Genomic DNA, 22,107 nt, shown 5'->3' with positions numbered 1-22,107 from the left:
CATTTTACATTAAGCCAGAGTTCTTCCTATTCTAATGAATACATATTTTTAAAAAGCTAGAAAAGAGGATTTAATGTATTTGTGAAATTTTCATTCTTTTTTATGCTTTCTAAGTAATGGGAATAATTCAAGAAACCGCTTTTAGAATATAGTTATATTCATAATTATTAAGGAAACTATGGTAAGATTGCTGAAGTAGTATATTAAAGAAATGTGTCACATGATTTTAGTTGACTTAGTACTTTATCTCCTCTTCCTGTAGTTGGGTTGACTTTGGAGAGGGAGTAATTGTTTCTGTTTTTGAGTCATGATGCTACTTTATCAAATTTTCTCAGAGCCATACATTGTTGGAACTAGGGGAAGAAAATTGGAATTTTGTTGGAATAATGGAAAGTAAACATTTGAGACTGATTATACAATCCAAATTTTAAAATATTTTAATTAGATAAGCATGTATATTTAGAATTTAATCCATTAGATATATGAGTGAATACTCATTAAATAATTCAACTCAATTCATAGAAATTTTATTATTAAGGAACACTGAAATTTATTCACTGATATAATTGTGCCCTTTCAGCACTCTGATTTTCCCAAAAATGTGGTTTTCCCCTTTAACATCTCAGAGCAAAGAATATCTTCTAGTGATATAGATTGGAGACAGCCTTTCCTTGCTATGAGAATAATTATGAGAGAGAAGAATTAATTATCTCAGACACTTTCAGAGGTATTCATTTCTCACCGTTCACAAAAGCTTGGGCTGTAACATCAGATAAAATTGGTCAAACAATTGTTTTCTTTCAGTATTTATTATTTAGTTTAAACTTTTTATTGAGGTATTATATGTATTTGTATATACACACACATATACACACAGAGAAATATATACATGTAATATACATATATCTTACATATACAGCTTGATGAATTTTTATAAGCTGCCACCTGTGTAAAAGACACAAAGAACAGCTAATGCTTTTTGTTTCTTTTTTCGCAAATTTCTTCAACTCTGTTTCCCAGGATCAAAAACTTATGCTGCCCCAAAGTTAACAAGTTCTCTTTTTTCACTCTGCAATACTTCTGAAAGAGAATGAATTGTTCCCCAATGTACTGAATCAGTATGCTGATGTACTCCAGACAGAAAATATGCAGAACACAACTCTTTGAATTACTGGTTTAGCATGTTTTTACAAAGAGAAGGAAATTATCTCCATGATAGGATCAACTTCTAGAAGATCCTGACCATACACAGATTCAGGTTTTGGCAAGATAATATATGCTTCACATCAGCAAAATGTGATGAATATGAAAGAGAATAGAAGGCCTTACTCAGAGCAAAATGGTTCTTTTTAAATATAATCGGAGTTCCTTAAATTCCTAGTATATTGTGATCTACCCAACAAGCTTTACTCCATGTTTACCTCTTTATAATATTTCCTTGGAATTCTCAAGGCTAGAAAGTTCGTTCTATCACTTTTTCTTTGTTCTATTTGAGGTAGGCTTGTGCCCATTACAAATGATGCCTCTGTTACTATTACTATTGTATACAGAAAAGGAAAGAGTCTGGGATTCTTTCTTGCCATATTTAATAATTACCTGAAATCTTAATTTTTTAATTTAAATTACCTTTATTTTAACTTAACTCAGATGACTAGTAGTTATACAACTATTTTTCCTGTTTCCTGTTTACCTTTTTTCAGTCACTTTGCTTTACTGGTCCCTTGGAAACTTTAATGCTGATTTTCATTAAAGTATTGTAAGGCCATGAATTGATATATGTTATTTTTCAGTCCAGCATTCTTAAGATTTTTATCCTTCCCTGTAGTAGCTACATAAATGTTCAATGTCTTAATAGGAGCAGGCATTGTCAGAGCTCAGTTCAGTTCAGTTCAGTCGCTCGGTCGTGTCCGACTCTTTGCGACCCCATGAATCTCAGCACGCCAGGCCTCCGTGTCCATCACCAACTCCCAGAGTTTACCCAGACTCACATCCATCGAGTCAGTGATGCCATCTAGCCATCTCATCCTCTGTCGTCCCCTTCTCCTCCTGCCCCCAATCCCTCCCAGCATCAGTCTTTTCCAATGAGTCAACTCTTCGCATGAGGTGGCCAAAGTACTGGAGTTTCAGCTTTAGCATCAGTCCTTCCAAAGAAATCCCAGGGCTGATCTCCTTCAGAATGGACTGGTTGGATCTCCTTGCAGTCCAAGGGACTCTCAAGAGTCTTCTCCAACACCACAGTTCAAAAGCATCAATTCTTTGGCACTCAGCCTTCTTCACAGTCCAACTCTCACATCCATACATGACCACAGGAAAAACCATAGCCTTGACTAGACGGACCTTTGTTGGCAAAGTAATGTCTCTGCTTTTGAATATGCTATCTAGGTTGGTCATAGCTTTCCTTCCAAGGAGTAAGCGTCTTTTAATTTCATGGCTGCAGTCACCATCTGCAGTGATTTTGGAGCCCAGAAAAATAAAGTCTGACACTGTTTCCACTGTTTCCCCATCTATTTCCCATGAAGTGATGGGACCAGATGCCATGATCTTTGTTTTCTGAATGTTGAGCTTTAAGCCAACTTTTTCACTCTCCACTTTCACTTTCATCAAGAGGCTTTTGAGTTCCTCTTCACTTTCTGCCATAAGGGTGGTGTCATCTGCATATCTGAGGTTATTGATATTTCTCCCGGCAATCTTGATTCCAGCTTGTGTTTCTTCCAGTCCAGCGTTTCTCAGATTGCCTCAAACACATGGCTATATCTTTTAAACTCTCCTTCTGTGTACTCCAGTATAGTGATTTGTGCAATTAGAGTTTTGGAGAGCTTTTAAAATTAAACTAACAGATACATTTAAAAGTTTTTGATTTTACCTTCCTTTACCACACATGAAGACTTAATTATGTTAGAAATCATTCAGATACTATCTTGAACATCTCTGTGAGTGATTCCTTCCTGACATATATGAAATCATAGGGAAAATTTGCTCTTTGATGGATGAACCAATCATGGATTAAACATCTTTTATTAATCATATATGGATACAGAAGAAAAAAAAAGAATCTTCATGTTAGATTATATAGTGTATAAAAGGCTCTGAGACAATATGCCCAATATTTGTACATGTGTATTCCAGCATTTAAAAGAGCTTTCAAAACAAATGCCAAAAGATGAAAAATTTATCAAAGCATATGCTCATTTGGAAAAAAGTTTCCACGAATAAGCAAGAAAGTAAAACAGCTTGATTTTAAGTACACATGGAGCCAGAGATAACACAAGAAGAGCTTAATCCTGCCCTTTTTTATTTTTTCTAGTGAAAGAGTTGTCTCTTTCAACATACTGCTATTTGCCAGTTCAAGAGTAAAAGAAAAACATGATCTTCAATATTTCTCACTATTCAGGCTCTCTCTTTGTCCATTGTTCAGATTTTCAGCTGAATTTGATTTCCGGACATATGATTCAGAAGGTGTTATCCTGTATGCAGAATCTTCTGATCACTCAGCTTGGTTCCTGATTGCGCTTCGTGAGGGAAAGATTGAAATTCAGTTCAAGAATGAAAAGACAACCAAAATGACAACTGGAGGCAAAGTTATTAATGATGGTTTATGGCATATGGTACGTTTTGCAGAACTCATAAAGAATCATTCCATTCTGATGCAGTTTGTTTAAAATCATTAATCATTACTTTAATAGTGATACCAAACCAAAATAAGTTTGGGTTTATCTGATGTTGTGTGAAGTGTATTCTACATACTGTAAATACCTGAAATGGTCTGAGAAGTTATTCTCTCTCAACAGTATGGATTTCCCATAACTGAAGTTGTTTTCAGTTATTAGCTTTGTTAAAAACAACTATTTTGTCTTTAACTTTTTACCTTTTTTACTGGCTGTCACTGGTGAACTGTGATATTGCACCTATAAGGTCAAGAGTTGATCTGGGACAACTACACTGGATAGCCATCAATATTTTTAATGTAAAAGAGAAATACATGTAGTAACAAAATTAAAATTTTAATTTAATTTTAAATATTATCATATAGATTAATGGATTAGTACAAATAGGATGCACTAGCTGAAACCAATTAGAATGCTTAGAAACTAGCATTTTTAGATAATCCCTAAAAGTGAGTCTTTATCTGAATAATCAAGAATAGAACTTTAATCTACTGTATGCAAATGGAACTTATCTTGGAGAAGGGATTACTGTTAGTCTACAGAGGGGAGAATGTTAATTAAATCAATGCTACTTTCAGTAGAGAAGATCCAAGAAGATCAGCTTCACCTTAGAATGTGGTACCCCAAAGAGACACTTTCTAAGTCTATGGGAACTGACAAGAAAGGTCCATGTTAAGCAGCCATGTAAAGTCATCACTAAATTATTTCATTATATCTATCCACTCTTGAAATCATATATTCAGTAAAGATTTAGTACGCATGTTTAAAATGCTATATTCCTGAGTCCAAGGGGCTGAAACCATAGTAAGAGATTGTCCATGTTCTTTGAGGTTAGACTCTCACAGTTTAATAGTGGATGTGGCATCGTGAACCAATACGGTGTAATGTGAAATATGTTACAGGAAAGTGTAATAAGGAATAGTTGGGTGCAGATGTGGTTCACCGAAAAGGGGGCTATCTGTTGATTGGCAGCCATGGATTTGGGGCTCCTAACTTTGAAAGAACTGTGGCTTCACAGGATCAAATGCAACTGTCAGAGAAGTTGTTAAAATTCTTTGACTTATGTTGCTTATTACTATAGCTTTTTTATCACCTTTCCTACTACATCTGTATCTGTAATATTTCATGCATACCGCTATTCCTCCAGTATACACTTTAATGCCAGATGTCCCTAAATCACCTGTCTAAAACCACTAAAATCACTTTTGCAGTAAAAGAGAGTAAACAGAATTCTTTTTCCAATGAGTTTATACAAATTGAAAAGATCAGCTGTTTGAAGGTGAATTTAAATACATTTCTATGTAGGATATAATGTATATAAAGAAGGTAAATATTTATCTGTGAAGTGATCATGAGTTGCAAGTAGTGTTTATTGAAGAATTGTTCATGAGCTATATCCTGTTAAAGACAGAATACGGGTTGAATGGAAGGCAGATGTTCAGTTTCATTCATCTCCTATATTTATTATTCTTATTAAAAAGAAACTATTATTTAATGATATGCCCATGTTTTAGCTAAGCATTTAAATTAAAATCTCCCTCTATAAACTGAATACAAGTTTATAGAAAAAATAAAATTTAAGAACATTAGCAAGTCAGAGACAAACTTTGGTAATAAATTTGGTGCTGTTGTTTTTTTCTTTAAATTGTAATTCAATATTTTAACAATTTTTGCATTTTCCACTCCACTGATAAATAGGATTTCTTTTTTCACTCCATACCTTTTATATTTAAAAGATAGTATGGTAGCATGGTAGTCCTACTAACTTATAATCCTGATGAATTGTTAATGAATTATACTGTTTCAAACAAATTTATGCAGCACAGGAATTATTTAAAATAAATAAATATTTTAAATAAGTATTTTAATTAATGACAAAGTAATTAAGTTAAACTAACCTATAAACTGGACTGTTCACTTTATAGCAGTTGTTTCACTAATTTTAAATTATTTTAAAATTTTAAATAAAATGTTAAAAATAAGAAATTAAAATGTATAACTTAGAATTGTTTTGTAATTCAGGTAAATAAAATTGAATGTGTAATGATTGTCGTTAGAATGGCTATAACCTGTAGGAATATTTATTCTTATAAGTGATTATTGATAACTTATAAGTGATTATTATATTTCGTAGCTGGGTATAATCCTAATATTGGTGGAAAATGTATAATTTGTATAATTTCATTTATCCAACAAAATATTTTATGAGCACTTTCTGTGCTATTCCTTCTTCTAGGTGATGGGGATGCAATAGTGAATAAAACAAAAGTCCTTGCTCTTATGGAGCTTGCATTTTGGTGATGAGATGAAAACCACAAATGTGTCAACAAATAGCTATGTCAGATAGTGATTAATGCTATGAGGAAAAAGAAAAGCAAGGCCAGGCAGTAGAGAATGATGATGGTGAGTGTGCATATGGAATCAGAAAAGCCATCTCTGATGGAATTACATTAAATCAGAGACTTGAGGGCACATGACAGCAGACATTTTGGAAAGAAGATAATCCTATGTCACATGAACAGCAAACACACTCTTAGGCTAGAGGATGTGTTTGTTTTTATTTGCACAGCAACATGAAAGTGAGTGTAGATGCAGTGGAGAGAGTAGATGCAGAAAGAGGGAGAGAGTAGTAAAAACTGAGGTCAGAAATGTGGTCTGGAATAAGACCTTGAATTTTATGTTAAGTAGAAACACCTTAGATGATTTTGAGAAGTGATATGATCTAATTTGCATGTTAAGAGATGATCCTGGTTAGGACCTAATGACTTTGTGGAAACTGTAGAGAGTAAAGATAGTGGCTCAGTGGTAAACAATCTGCCTGCCAACGCAGAAGACATGGGTTCAATCCCTCAGTTCAGTTCAGTCACTCATCATGTCCAACTCTTTGCGACCCCATGGACTGCAGCGCACCATGCTTCCCTGTCCATCAGTAACTCCTGGAGTTTGCTCAAACTCATGTGCATTGAGCTAGTGATGCCATCCAACCCCTTTCTCCTCCTGCCTTCAATCTTTCCCAGCATCAGGGTCTTTTCCAAGGAGTCAGTTCTTCGCATCAGGTGGCCAAAGTATTGGAGCTTCAGCTTCAGCATCAGTCCTTTCAATGAATATTTAGGACTGATTTCCTTTAGGATGCACTGGTTGGATCTCCTTGCTGTCCATGGGACTCTCAAGAGTCTTCTCCAACACCACAATTCAAAAGCATCAATTCTTCAACACTCCACTGTCTTTATAGTCCAACTCTCACATCCATACTTAACTACAGGAAAAACCATAGCTTTGACTAGAGGGACCTTTGTTGGCAAAGTAAGGTCTCTGCTTTATAATATGCTGTTGGGGTTGATCATAGCTTTTCTTCCAAAGAGCAAGTGTCTTTTAATTTTATGGCTGCAGTCACCGTCTGCAGTGATTTTGGAGCCCCAAAAAGTAAAGTCTGGCACTGTTTCCATTGTTTCCCCATCTGAAGTGATGGGACCAGATGCCATGATCTCAGTTTTCTGAATGTTAAGTTTTAAGCCCACTTTTCCACTCTCCTCTTTAATTTTCATTAAGAGGCTCTTTAGTTCTTCTTTGCTTTCTGCCATAAGGGTGCTGTCAACTGCATATTTGAGGTTATTGATACCTGAGGTCCAGTCCCTGGTCTGGGAAGATCCCATGTGCCTTGGAACAGCTATGCCCGTGGGCCACAACTGTGGGCTTCCCTGGTGGCTCAGATGGTAAAGAACCTGCCTGCAGTGTGGGAGACCCGGCTTCAATACCTGGGTTGGGAAGATCCCCTGGAGAAGCGAATGACTATCCAGTCAAGTATTCTTGCCTGGAGAATTCCATAGACAGAGGAGGCTGGCAGGCTACAGTCTGTGGGGTTGCAAAGAGTCAGATGTGACTGGGTGACTAACACGTTCACTTTCACAAGGATAAAACAGGATACGGGATTAGGAGACTATTGCAATAACACAGTGAAAAGATGACAGCTTTGACTGCAGTGTTGATAGTAGGAGTGCTGAGAAGTGGTCAGATTTGGGGTATATTTTTAAGATCCAGCCTTTAATTTAAGATAGACTGAAAGCTTTTGGAAATTCAGCATAAAGGGGGCCATAAAGACACCAAGATGAGTTATTGTCAATCTGTGGTTTTAAACTCTATCACATCCAATATACTGCTCTAAATATTATATTAAAAAGAATATAATTTCTTAAAAAATATGTTTCAATATGTAAATACTTAAATTCAAGTATAATATTTGTCAAAACTTGCTCCTATACATAGAATAACATAAAAGCTACAAATGAAGGCTTATGCTGGGGTGTTATTTTACTTTAGAGGATAATTTTTCCTTTCCTGTAGTAGTGCTTTGATATGCCTATTGTCTGGTCACCCCGATTGATAAGTAAATGCAGAGTTTGCATTTTGAGTCCTACAGTTTTACATGAGGAAATTGCAGCAATGGTTCTTCAAATTGCCTTTATAAGAAAAAAAATTTTATTGTTTACCACTACTTCCAATTTTTTTAGATACCCAAACTACTTTCAAAATTGGAAAACCCAATTTAATTTAATGTATTATGCTTTCTTATGACCTCAACTACATTTGAATTTTGAAACAAAATATAATTTGTGTTTAATAAACATAATACTGAATGTACTAGCTTCTCTTAATTTATATTAAAATTTATTTACATTATTGATTTCATATTTATACTATCAGACAAATGCAAAATAAGGGCACTTAAAAGTTTCCCAAGATTCTGTAGAGTGACTCTCTTTTTTCTAAACTGTTAATTTTATGGCACACTGGGATTGAAAGATATATATTATAAATGAATGTTTAAATGTGATAGAAAAATACTGATTTTTAAACTTTAAAATATGGTGTTGATTTAGTTTTGATCAAGAATTATCACACTAAAATGCATTTTTATCACCTTTATACTAATTTGACATGTGAAATGTATTGGAACAAATTAACAAGTGCATTAAAGTGATTACTTTGGAAATTTATGTACTGGAATAATAACAGGATTTTTCAATCTTAGTGTTTCATATGAAATGCAGTAATGTTTGGTTGTTTGATAATTTTTGTCTTTTTAATTGTAGGTCTCTGTGGAAGAATTAGAACAGAGTATTAGTGTAAAAATAGCTAAAGAAGCTGTAATGAATATAAATAAGCCTGGAAGCCTTTTTAAGCCCACCAATGGGTTTCTAGAAACCAAAGTATACTTTGCAGGAGTACCTCGGAAAATGGAAAATGCACTCATTAGACTGGTAATGATCCAAGCTTGTATCATTCATCATGGATGAAATCTTTCATCTGTAATAGATTTGAAAATGTATTTTTCTGAGAGTCAAATGAAGTTATTTTGTTGAACACACCAACTGTGAAAACTTGAATTGAACATGGAAAAATAACATTATCAACCTTTGAAATTATAGTAAGGAAATAAGAAAATGAATGTAGTGTTTTTGAGCCTGTTTAAATTCCCAGTATTACTCATGGAGAAGTAGATTTTTAAAAATTCTTCAAGCATCAGTTAAATATTACCATCATAATAGTCCATACTCAGCCATTAGACATATAAATGTATATATTTGAGTCCAAAAGTACATTATTTTCTAGAAGCCAGTCAAAGTAAGACTTTCTTAGGTCTGTTTTAGGACTAAAATTTGGGAGACAAGTATAGCATGTAAGGTGGAATTTTTAAAAGAAAATCTTTGATGGGAAATAAAACTGCCGCCTGTCATAAATTGAAGCTAGATATAATAGACGATTTTTCTATATGTGTTGGAGAAGGAAATGGCAACCCACTCCAGTGTTCTTGCCTGGAGAATCCCAGGGACGGGGAGGCCTGGTGGGCTGCCGTCTCAGGGGTCGCAGAGTCGGATACGACTGAAGCGACTTAGCAGCAGCAGCAGCAACCTCTGTAGAAAAGGTTTCATGAAGGAGACTGATCACTGACCTTGAGGAGTTTAAAATTTTTCATTTGAAGTCATGGATCTGCCAATTTTACACTTACTGATTTAATTTAAATATTTACTATTTTATATATATTTCAGTTGCCTTAGCTTTTAAAAGATTTGTGATATGATATACAATCTGAGTTAGTTAACTCATGTTAGAGTGAATATATCTGTCCTTTGAAATTGATAAAATCAAGACATTTTGAAAGTAAAATAAATTATTCAAAAAGAATCAACTATTTATGAAATGGCTACATGTCTGAGTGTGGCAGGATGCTTTGGTGAGACTAAAGAATGCAAAACACTTTTGTTCCTGAAGAGGCTTCGTGTTTGACGGCAAAACAAACCTATGTTGTAAATACAGTTAATGAAAAACAAAAGCAGCTGAGAACCCAGGGCCACAGGTAAAAGCGTACATGGAACTAGAAAGCAGAAAAGTTAGTGCTGGATGATACAGGAGAGGCAGGTGGGGCTTAAAGGTGTTAAAAATCATTAGGATCCCAGTGAAGGTCTCTGATGTTATAAATGCACTTTTACTGGAAAAGATTGTTATCTGCAGGAGACCTTGAAAAAAATTTAGATAAAATTCTAAATATTTTAAAATGTCATCAAAGAATTTTGCCCTTAAATGAAAACCTGTATCCAGTAATATAATCAATAAATATAGTAATATCAATAGATATAGTAATATAATCAATAAAGCCCCCCTTTTCTAAGTTTAAAATGCATTCATTGGTCTATATTTTATATTGTTAGATTAACCCTCGTCTAGATGGATGTATTCGAGGCTGGAATTTGATGAATCAAGGAACTTCAGGAGTAAAGGAAATCATTCAAGAAAAACAAAATAAGCATTGTCTTGTCAATGTGGAGAAGGGTTCCTACTATCCTGGTACTGGAGTTGCTCAGTTTAGCATAAATTATAGTAAGTGATCTCCTATTGTATCTTTCTCTTCTCACTAATGTTTAAATTTATTCATTAACAAATAGCAAAAATTCCTTGCTGTTTTGAATTGAAACTAAATCTGCGTCATATCTAAAACTGGTCGTATTAATTGCTTTTTCTCTTGACTATGGGTTATTTTTCTTCTGTATTTAATAATGTTTGGCTTAAATGTGGGTGTCAGATAAAACAGTAGAGACTGAGATAAATCATATTAACATTTGGAGATAAGCATATCTGTCCATTTGCTAGACTCTTAATGAGAGGGCTTGAATCAATCTAGTCAAGAGTTAAACTGCTTAGGTTTTCTTGTTTTCATGACTACCCTTCAAATTCCTTTAATATACATTGTGCTTAGGGTAATGGCTGGTTTGCCAGAGGACCTCTCTTTATCAATTTATACTTTTACCAACAGAAGAAAGTTTATGCTCAAGTTTTGTTTCTAATTAGAGAGTTGAAAAAGTAAATCTTGTAGTTTTAATTATCCCAGTTTCTAATGAAATTGAATATCTCACCATATTTTTACTAGGTATTTGTATATCTTAATTATTTTGTTGGCTTCTGTGTCATTTTCTGTTTTATGAGTTCATTATTTGAGCTACTAACAGTATTTAGTATGAATTTAGGGTTAATTTGAATATCTCTCATTTAAGAAAGAGTCATATTTTAACTTTATTTGCAGCCTTAAAAGTATTGCTGCAGTTTTAAGGAAGCATCTTACTATTGCTCTCTGTTTTCTTAACGTAAATTAATACAATGTCATTAACTTTAGCTCTGTTCTGAATATGAACATTTTTTTTTTAAAAAATATGTTAATTGAGTTGATGATTGAATATAGAAAACAACTAGGCCCATGATAATTTGTTCCAATGGAAAAAAAGTTCTGAAAAGAAAATGAAGATAGTTTTATTGTACCTGAATTTACTTTCATAAGTAACTAACTAGTTGTTTCACAGATAACATAAATGTGGCCTACTTTATAATTAATATTTAATGCTACATTATAATTTCTTCATATCTGCATGTTCATTTTGAGTTTGTTAATGTCCTACAGTAAATTTACTTACTTCAAAATGATTATACAGGGGTTTTTTTTCCTCTTGGGTGGACTTTAAAGGATTATAGTGGAAAATGTAATAGTATTAGATGTGGCTAAATGGAAGAATATCTTGCCAAAGGAGAATTATTTTCTCCATTTACATTCACCCTTTTAAAGCCTCAAAGTGGTATTTGGACAATTGCTATACATTTATTTGTATTAAATGGGGAAGACTTCATTCAGATCTTAAGCTAATATTTTCAGATTATTAGTTTACAAATTATTTCAAATTATTAGAAATCAAAACTGTTTTGAAATCATATTAGTTCAGAAATATTTGTTAAGTGACTACTGAGGAAAGCAGTAATGACAGAGACTTGCAGAGCTTGCCCTCTAGTTGTGTAGACTGTTGACCTAGTAATTAAGAAAAAGAATGTTAAGCATTATGATAAGAGAATTACAGAAGAGTTCCTAGGAGAATTTCAAAGTTAACTGTTGACTTCAGAATATTTCTCTATTATCAAACCATCCCACAGCCCTATGTATAGAGATCAGATTTTTCTTTCCCACTGCCCTAACCTGACTCCTATAAGGAAGAGAATACTGGGCTGGGGTTGGCAGCTGCACTCAGATTTTCCCTCAGAAATACTACAATAAATTTGTTGAACTTTCTCGTATTTTATTATACAACCACTATGAGATTTGAGCATTGGAGAGTGTGTAAGACAGTAGGGAGAGCTGTTAAAGAGCAACTGGAAAATACATAATAATTCTAAACACCACAATTCAGTTAAGGAAGAACTAAAGGATGAGGTTCCATCTGTGTGTTTCTTGCCTGCATTAAAAACTGTTTTCTTTTGCTCTGTTTTGCCTAGGTTATATAGATCATTGGGAAAGAACTAAATTCTTTAATATCACTCAAAGATGGCTTTGAATATTAATAAGATTAATTCCTCTGGTGCACTTAGGAGTACATTGATCCTGCTTCTGTTTCATTGTTTAAACAGAGAATGAATCCAATCCTGAGGCTTGGCAAATCAATGTGTCCTTGAATATTCGCCCATCAGCGGGCACCGGTGTTATGTTGGCCTTGGTTTCCGATAACACAGTGCCCTTTGCCTTGTCCTTGGTGGATTCCGCCACTGAAAAGCTTCAGGTAACTTTACTCTGAACCTTTATGATCCTTATTTTTTAATTTTTAAAAAATCAGTAACATGGATAGAATAACTGTGTTTACCTCAAAGTGATGTTTTGAAAATGAAATAACTTACATAAATTATTTGGCATGTCATTAAAGATTAAATAAATATTCATTATTGTTAGTTTTTTGCTGGCTTATTTCCACGGTTTGAACCGAGCGGTTAAGGGGATAGGGGAGAATGGAAAAACCTATGTATTGTATCTATAGTTTAGATTAGGCAGACTCCCACAAAGGCTGCTTGGAGCCTTCTCTGAGTACATAGAGATCCACCCTTATTCAGAATCTTTGAAGTATCATGGGACTTTATCTGTACTAACGGAATAGAAGTCAGTCTGATTGCAATCCACTCTGAAATATTCAGTGTCTAATTATAATTTTTTGTGCTTTCTGGTACTCTCTTTTCTCCCATAAGTAAATTAGGAAAGACTAGGGAAAACTAAAACCAGTCTACTTGGCTTCCCACTGGCAACTCTGCCTTGAAATTAGAAGGAAGAGCAGGAAACACTCTCGGATAAAAGAAAACATGAGAGTTATCAGAAGGTCTGTGTTATTCAGCCTTCTGTTAGAGGCTCATAACTCTGTGCTTGTGTCATCCACAGTGGATTCCAGCAAGTTACAGCAAGTAGCTTTCGTGTGTGCCATGGTTGACTTGATGTTCTCTGGGGCTTTTAGAAAGAGACATATAGTTGAATAATGCCTGTAGTGATAAAAAGAGATGCTGTTTGCAACTTAAGGGATGGTTATGGAGAGTTTCTGATGGTTAACTGTAAGCAACCTGAAAAAATCCTGTTAAGTTTTGTCTCCAGTTGACTACAGGAGCTTGCTACATGTGGGTTTCAGCTAATTTGTTTTTTTTTTTTAAAGCAAAACGGAAATCCTGCCTTCAACACTACATTCAGATAGTAGAGGAGATTAACACGTGCCGTGTCCTTGATATTTATTTTATCTTGTCTATGTTTTCTGTGTTTCTGTAAATACTGCAGACTGTCTTTCTGCTATCTGGAAAGCATCATAACACCCACCTCCTTAGTTTTGATTTTATTTTCTCTCCCTTTTTATAATTCCTCTATATGCTAGTAAGCTATCTGCATAGATGACTCTTGGCAAGGTGAGTAATATAGTGTATCAGCAGTTTGAAACATTCAGAAAATAAATAAATAAACAAACACACATATATATGTATGTATATAATGCTCAAAATTCTCCAAGCCAGGCTTCAGCAATATGTGAACCGTGAACTTCCTGATGTTCAAGCTGGTTTTAGAAAAGGCAGAGGAACCAGAGATCAAATTGCCAACATCCGCTGGATCATCGAAAAAGCAAGAGAGTTCCAGAAAAACATCTATTTCTGCTTTATTGACTATGCCAAAGCCTTTGACTGTGTGGATCACAAGAAACTGTGGAAAATTCTGAAAGAGATGGGAATACCAGACCACCTGATCTACCTCTTGAGAAATTTGTATGCATGTCAGGAAGCAACCGTTAGAACTGGACATGGAACAACAGACTGGTTCCAAATAGGAAAAGGAGTTCGTCAAGGCTGTATATTGTCACCCTGTTTATTTAACTTATATGCAGAGTACATCATGAGAAACGCTGGACTGGAAGAAACACAAACTGGAATCAAGATTGCCAGGAGAAATATCAATAACCTCAGATATGCAGATGACACCACCTTTATGGCAGAAAGTGAAGAGGAACTCAAAAGCCACTTGATGAAAGTGAAAGTCGAGAGTGAAAAAGTTGGCTTAAAGCTCAACATTCAGAAAACGAAGATCATGGCATCCAGTCCCACCACTTCATGGGAAATAGATGGGGAAACAGTGGAAACAGTGTCAGACTTTATTTTTCTGGGCTCCAAAATCACTACAGATGGTGATTGCAGCCATGAAATTAAAAGATGCTTACTCCTTGGAAGGAAAGTTATGACCAACCTAGATAGCATATTCAAAAGCAGAGACATTCCTTTGCCAACAAAGGTCCATCTAGACAAGGCTATGGTTTTTCCTGTGGTCATGTATGGATGTGAGAGTTGGACTGTGAAGAAGGCTGAGTGCCGAAGAATTGATGCTTTTGAACTGTGGTGTTGGAGAAGACTCTTGAGAGTCCCTTGGACTGCAAGGAGATCCAACCAGTCCATTCTGAAGGAGATCAGCCCTGGGATTTCTTTGGAAGGACTGATGCTAAAGCTGAAACTCCAGTACTTTGGCCACCTCATGCGAAGAGTTGACTCATTGGAAAAGACTGTGATGCTGGGAGGGATTGGGGGCAGGAGGAGAAGGGGACAACAGAGGATGAGATGGCTGGATGGCATCGCTGACTCGATGGACGTGAGTCTGAGTGAACTCCGGGAGTTGGTGATGGACAGGGAGGCCTGGCGTGCTGCGATTCATGGGGGTCGCAAAGAGTCGGACACGACTGAGTGACTGATCTGATCTGATCTGATATATATTTGACAGCCTCTGATAAATACTCTGTAACTTACAGTCCTGGTTTTTCTTTCTCAGAGACTTCACTCAGTTTGTCCCAAGTCTGCAGGATTTCTTGTGTGGCACAAATAAACCTTTCAGTCTTGCTGGATGTGCTTACTAAAGCAGTTTAAGTTTTCTAAGTCTTTTTCCCAACAAAGAATGATTCAACTCCTTCCTTTTCCATATGTAAGTTTTAAAATTGTGAAGGCTCATAAAAAGAAATTTTTTGCTTAAGATACTACTTAAGTTCCCATTGGTTTCTTGAATTTTCAGAACCTGCTGTACATTCATTCACATCTTAGCTAAACCTGGAGTTTGTAAAACTAATGCATATTCAAAAATAATGATTATGATAATAGAAGTTTTTTCATTTAAACTTGAAGGCTCTACCTTATTTTCCCCACCTCATTGAAATTCAGGTTTTTGAATTTTAAAAACCAAAGTCTCTTTTATTTGGCATTACTGTTAGTATTTGTTTATAACGAGTCTTTGTTCTTCAGGATATCCTGGTATCTGTTGAAAGTATGGTAATAGCTCGGATAGAGGCCATAAGTCTGTGTTCCGATCAGCAAACCTTTCTGGAAATCAGAGTCAACAGAAACAATTTGGAACTATCGACTCAACTTAGAAAGGATAGCTTCCACTCTGAAGACTTTCAAAGACAATTTGCCATCTTGGATGAAGCAATGAAAGGAACAGTGGTCACTTACCTGGGTGGCCTTCCAGGTACCTTCTCACTTTGTCTTTAGTTTTAAAAAGTGTATTTTCAATGAAATTGATAGTATTTTAAATATGCAATTTTACTAAAACAGCATCTGTATATATAGAGCATATGTAATTGTAGTAAAGGGGCATCAGAAGGGAAGAGAAAATTCCAGTAACCATTATTCTTTTCCTGGGGGCTTGCATGAACACTTCATTGGTCATTTTTATTTAATTTTTTTAATGGTAAACTGAAACTAACCAAGTTTTGATGCATTTGACTATCCTAGCCAGAAATGATTTGCCATTTTTATTTTATACTCACAGTTGTCACTGAGTTTAATATTTATTCTTCAGTTCAACCATCACTCACCCAATATTTATTAAGACCCTATGTCTCAGGCAATAGAGACACATCAAAAAACAAATGGATACAGTCTCTGCTGTTAAGACCTTTACCATCTAGTGACAGAGGCAGATATTAAACAACTGATTATGAAAATATTTAAAAAATTAAAATTTTCATAACTTCTATGAAGGAAAAGTTGGGGTTGCTTTTAGAGCCTGAAAAATGAGGCCTTGATCTGGTTGTGGGGGCCAGGAACAAGCTCTCTGAGGAAGAGAATAAGATACAACTCTGATATTTGAAGGATTAAATGAAGTTTACCAGGTAATGAGGGTGGAGATTGGAGCTACTATGCAAACTGTCCATGGCAGAATGGAAAGGGGTTGACATGCTTGAGGAATGTATAGATCAGGACCATGAGAGCACACTGAGCAAGGGAGATGGTCATGCAAGAGGAGGCTGTGAAATGGGTGGTGGGTGGGATTATTACAGACCTGGTTCAGAGTTCTGCATCTTATTGGAGTCGTAAGTATCATTAAAACATTTTAGACAAGGAAGTGGTATATCAACGATGCAGTTTAAAAAAATTCCCATGCATGATGGATGCAGATGGACAGGGGGGAGATATAAGTGGATGAGATGAGTTGAGGGTTAATGAAGCAGTTCAGATGAAGAAGCAGTTAACAATAACAGTGGTGACAACTATATTGATTCAAATGGTGAATAACAAACAGTCTGGGCACTGTTCAGAGTGTTTCAAGTGTATCATTTAGTATTTAAAGTAGTGCTATGAGGAAAGTACTTTTGTTGTCTCCATTTTACACTTGAGGAAGCTGAGGAAGCTGTTGGACTAGGGTGATGTTAGTGGAGATAGTATACAGTGAATAGATTGGAGATATATGTGAGAAGCAAAGCTAATAGAAATTAATGATTGAAAGAATCTCTTAGGTATTTGGCATGAGCAGTTGCATAGGTGAACATTCCATTTACCAAGATAGGGAAAACTGGAGGAAAAGTGGTTAATATGGGAAAATATGACATTGGCATCAACATTGTACTTTAAATGACAAAAACATTGAGGCAGAAAATTTTTTAGAAACATTTTTGAATAGTTTGGTGTCTGAATTTCTACTAATCTTTAAAATACTTGAACTGCTCAGTGTGTTCATTTCCCGTATATGGAGATTTTCTCTAGGTTTTGGGGGAATATAAGTAAATAGACGGGAGCAGAATCCCCTGGTGGTCCAGCGGTTAGGATTTGGTGCGTTCATTGTTGTATGTGCATGCATGCTAAGGGGCTTCAGTCTTGTCTGACTCTTTGGAACCCCATGGACTGTAACCCACCAGGCTCCTCTGTCCATGGAATTCTCCAGACAAGACTACTGGAATGGCTTACCGTTTCCTTCCCCAGGGGATCTCAGTTAGCCTTACCAGGGGTCGAACCCACATCTCCTGCATTGGTAGGCACATTCTTTACCACTGATCCACCAGGAAAGCCCTTTCGTTGCAGTGGCCTAGGTTAATCCCTGGCAGGGGAACTGAAATTGCCAAGCCAAGAGGCACGGCCAAGATATATATATATATATATATATATATATATATATATATATATATACACATACATACACATATAAAAGATACAGTAAATAGGTTATAAAAGTTATAAATAGATCCGTTAGATAGATATATCCATTGATAGGCATACATGCATAGTTACATTAATGTGGTTAATTATTAGGAAGTATAATTATGGTTCAAATGAATAAATTCTAAATACATTGAAATCCACCTACTACCTTATTCACAAATTAGTTGAATGTAATTTTAGGAAATCAAACAAACAATGAAAGAGTTCAGAAAAACTAAAAATGTCAGAATTTCTGTGGTTCCAGGACTTTGTCAACAGCACTGAGGACTAATTTTAAGCAAGATGTGTTTAGAAAGCATGAGGAAAAATTGAGGAGAAGTTGAAATTGAGACATTAAGAGTGTGAACGAAAAAGTAAGAGAGCTCCAGAAAAACATCTATTTCTGCTTTATTGCCTATGCCAAAGCCTTTGACTGTGTGGATCACAATAAACTGTGGAAAATTCTGAAAGAGATGGGAATACCAGACCACCTGACCTGCCTCTTGAGAAACCTGTATCCAGGTCAGGAAGCAACAGTTAGAACTGGACATGGAACAACAGATTGGTCCCAAATAGGAAAAGGAGTACGTCAAGGCTGTATATTGTCACCCTGCTTATTTAACTTATATGCAGAGTACGTCATGAGAAACGCTGGGCTGGAAGAAGCACAAGCTGGAATCAAGATTGCCAGGAGAAATATCAATAACCTCAGATATGCAGATGACACCACCCTTATGGCTAAAAGTGAAGAAGAGCTAAAGAGCCTCTTGATCAAAGTGCAAGAGGAGAGTGAAAAAGTTGGCTAAAAGCTCAACATTCAGAAAACTAAGATCATGGCATCTGGACCCATCACTTCATGGCAAATAGATGGGGAAACAGTGTCAGGCTTTATTTTTTTGGGCTCCAAAATCACTGCAGATGGTGACTGCAGCCATGAAATTAAAAGATGCTTACTCCTTGGAAGGAAAGTTATGACCAACCTAGACAGCATATTCGCAGAAGGCAATGGCACCCCACTCCAGTACTTTTGCCTAGAAAATCCCATGGACGGAGGAGCCTGGTAGGCTGCAGTCTATGGGGTCGCGAAGAGTTGGACACAACTGAGCAACTTCACTTTCACTTTTCACTTTCGTGCATTGGAGAAGGAAATGGCAACCCACTCCAATGTTCTTGCCTGGAGAATCCCAGGGACTGGGAAGCCTGGTGGGCTGCCGTCTATGGGGTCGCACAGAGTCGGACACAACTGAAGCGACTTAGCAGCAGCAGCAGTAGCAGACAGCATATTAAAAAGCAGAGACATTACTTTGTTAACAAAGGTCCGTCTAGTCAAGGCTATGGTTTTTCCAGTAGTCGTGTATGAATGTGAGAGTTGGACTATAAAGAAAGCTGAGTGCTGAAGAATTGATGCTTTTGAACTGTGGTGTTGGAGAAGACTCTTGAGAGTCCCTTGGACTGCAAGGAGATCCAACGAGTCCATCCTAAAGGAGATCAATCAGTCCTGGGTGTTCATTGGAAGGACTGATGTTGAAGCTGAAACTTCAATACTTTGGCCACCTCATGCGAAGAGCTGACCCATTGGAAAAGACCCTGATGCTGGGAAAGATTGAGGGCAGGAGGAGAAGGGGACGACAGAGGATGAGATGGTTTGATGGCATCACCTACTCAATGGACATGGGTTTGGGTGAACTCTGGGAGTTGGGATGGACAGGGAGGCCTGGCATGCTGCAGTTCATGGGGTTGCAAAGAGTTGGATACGACTGAGCAACTGAACTGAACTGAAGAGTGTGAACTAGGGAATGGATAATTTCTTAATTGATATGCAAAAGAGACATGTTAAATCACATATTATGAATTAAAAATCAGGTGAAATAGATGATTCCAGGCATATTTATAACAATGATGCAGTCTATGATAGTCAGCCAGACTTGAAACCATTTCTTAACAAATGATGAGCCCATTGAAAAATATGGATTTATTCACTACATTGGCAAGTTAGAAGTGGGAAATTTGAAGTATATGTATATAAGCATATAGTATATATTTGAATAAGGTACTGAGGAGGAAGAATAAGAGCTGAATAATATCCTTTAGGAATTAAAGTTTGTGGAGATGAGATGCCAAGAAAAGAGGAAGCAAGTAGAGAGATGGCTGTTTTGAAGATGAACCATAGTTCTCAGGAATCCAAGGATGTTGCCTAAATATTGAGTTTGATAAGGAGAGTAAAAGTATAGGAAAGCCTTGAGGCCCTGTTCACTGAAGTATTATTAAAACTGTTATTTTTCAGAACACCAAACATTACACAACAGTGAATTCCCTATTATGACCTGCTACTGTATGCTCAGCAAGACACTATTTCTTTGGAAAATACAGAAATCTACTTATATTCCAGCAATTATAAAATTGACATATTTATCATGGCTTTTAAAAAAGATTTCCAAATAGCTATAATTTTGAGTTGGAAAAAAGTCTTAATAATGCTTAACCTATTGCTCGGATTTAAGGAGAAAATAAAATAGAACACCACAAGTAAGAATATGTTATTTTCTACTCTTTCTAAAGCGTGTTTATTTATTTGAGGTTTGGCTGGAACTTTTACAAAATCAGAGGAACACAAGCTGTGCTGAATTCAGTACCAAACACAACACCTTATAACACAGAAGTCACTTAATATGAACTTATTGAACAGAATTACATTATTGACTCTTCCTTTAGGATTAGAATTTAATTGAAAATGAGCAGTCTGAATAATTCCTCTAACTATAAGCAAGTAAGATGCTAAAAGTCTTGGGCTAATATTTTAATATTCTGTTTTAACAGATGTTCCATTCAGTGCCACACCAGTGAATGCCTTTTATCAAGGCTGTATGGAAGTGAACATTAATGGTGTACAGGTGGATTTGGATGAAGCCATTTCTAAACATAATGATATTAGAGCTCACTCGTGTCCATCAGTTTGGCAGAAGACAAAGCATACTTAAGGCATTTTTTCTCTGCTGATAATACCTTTTTCCTGTGTGTAATTATACTTATGTTTCAATAATAGCTGAAGAATTTTACCTACAATGTGCATATCTTGATTATTTTGTGGTACTTTAACTTTCCTGGAATTTTAAAAAGGTCCTTTTTCAAGAAAACAAGATTCTCTTGTGATATGAATCATATTAGAAATATTCTTACCTCTGTTGCTGTCTAGAAATTAATGAAACCTATAAAAATTTTTAATTTGAAATTTTTGTGACAAATGACATTTCTTCTTTTTTTATGTTTGTAAAAGTAAAGTTTAATTTTATCATCATGAACTATGGTTTAAATATCTGTTTTGTTTGTGTGTGGGGGGGGGGCGGGTGGGGCGTGGGGAGGAGTCAAGGAAGTTAAACCTTTGTTAGAATCCAAACAAAAGTACCTGTGACTAAATTCCATTGTTACCAGTCCTCCCAAGTCAGTCTTCAAATAAGGGACCTTCTGCCTGGTGTAACTCGAACCAATAGGAGACCGAGTTTGGTTCTTCAGAAGCAAAGGAAAGTTATCCTTGGATCAGAGAATGAGAGGTGGGAGTTCCAGCCCTAGAGTACAAGCTCTTCTGACAGGCTGTGGGCCAGGCAGCTTTACAGGTATCTCCTAGGTAAAGTGGGAGGAGGGTGGGATGCGGTGGGAGGGGGTGGAGTTCTGGCAGAGCAGACAGCTTTGCTGCTCATGCTCCAGAACACAGTGTGGAGCGAAGCGTCTCTGCACAGGGCCCACCACCTCTGCCATCTTGAACTGAGGGTCCTGCCTGGTGTTTCTGCACACAGGCCCCTTACCTGAGGTGCTGGCACAGCCAGCTCACAGGAGGAACTCTGATCTGAAGGGCCATGTATGAGGCTGCTGTATGTGCCCCCTCTAAGCAGTCCCTTGTGAATAAGTGAAACAGGAACAAGTGAAACTTAAGCACAAAGGAAAAGAAAAAGGTTAGACTTTATTTTATTACCCAGATTCTGTTTTTATATCCCAGGAACTGTTAATGGGTTTTGCTGCTGACACTGTTGATCAGAGGAGATACTTTGTTTTCATTTTTTCGTAATGAAAGCAGAAGAGTTAAGTGTGAATTGTTAAGTGTGAATTGAGTGGAAGGCCTTAAAGCTTTATTCCAAAAACAGTCCGTCAACAGCTTTGACTTCATCTT

At 36.1% G+C, this 22,107-nt stretch overlaps 1 protein-coding gene across 1 annotated transcript in view; it reads left to right on the top strand.

Annotated features, from left to right (window-relative positions):
• PROS1 (protein S) overlaps positions 1–21,244 on the top strand; it is a 64,382-nt gene extending 43,138 nt beyond the window's left edge. Inside the window, exons 10-15 of the mRNA XM_019965834.2 lie at positions 3,416–3,605; positions 8,756–8,923; positions 10,373–10,541; positions 12,606–12,754; positions 15,771–15,996; positions 20,763–21,244. Of these exons, the coding sequence (XP_019821393.2) occupies positions 3,416–3,605; positions 8,756–8,923; positions 10,373–10,541; positions 12,606–12,754; positions 15,771–15,996; positions 20,763–20,923 (1,063 nt within the window). The 3' untranslated portion in view covers positions 20,924–21,244. The remainder of the gene's footprint in view (positions 1–3,415; positions 3,606–8,755; positions 8,924–10,372; positions 10,542–12,605; positions 12,755–15,770; positions 15,997–20,762) is intronic.
• Positions 21,245–22,107: the final 863 nt, after the last annotated feature.

The sequence above is a fragment of the Bos indicus genome, chromosome 1, assembly GCF_029378745.1.
Source record: "Bos indicus isolate NIAB-ARS_2022 breed Sahiwal x Tharparkar chromosome 1, NIAB-ARS_B.indTharparkar_mat_pri_1.0, whole genome shotgun sequence".
NCBI lineage: Eukaryota > Metazoa > Chordata > Mammalia > Artiodactyla > Bovidae > Bos > Bos indicus.
The sequence above is the reverse complement of the archived record's forward strand: the minus strand, read 5'-3'. Positions and strand labels throughout refer to the sequence as shown.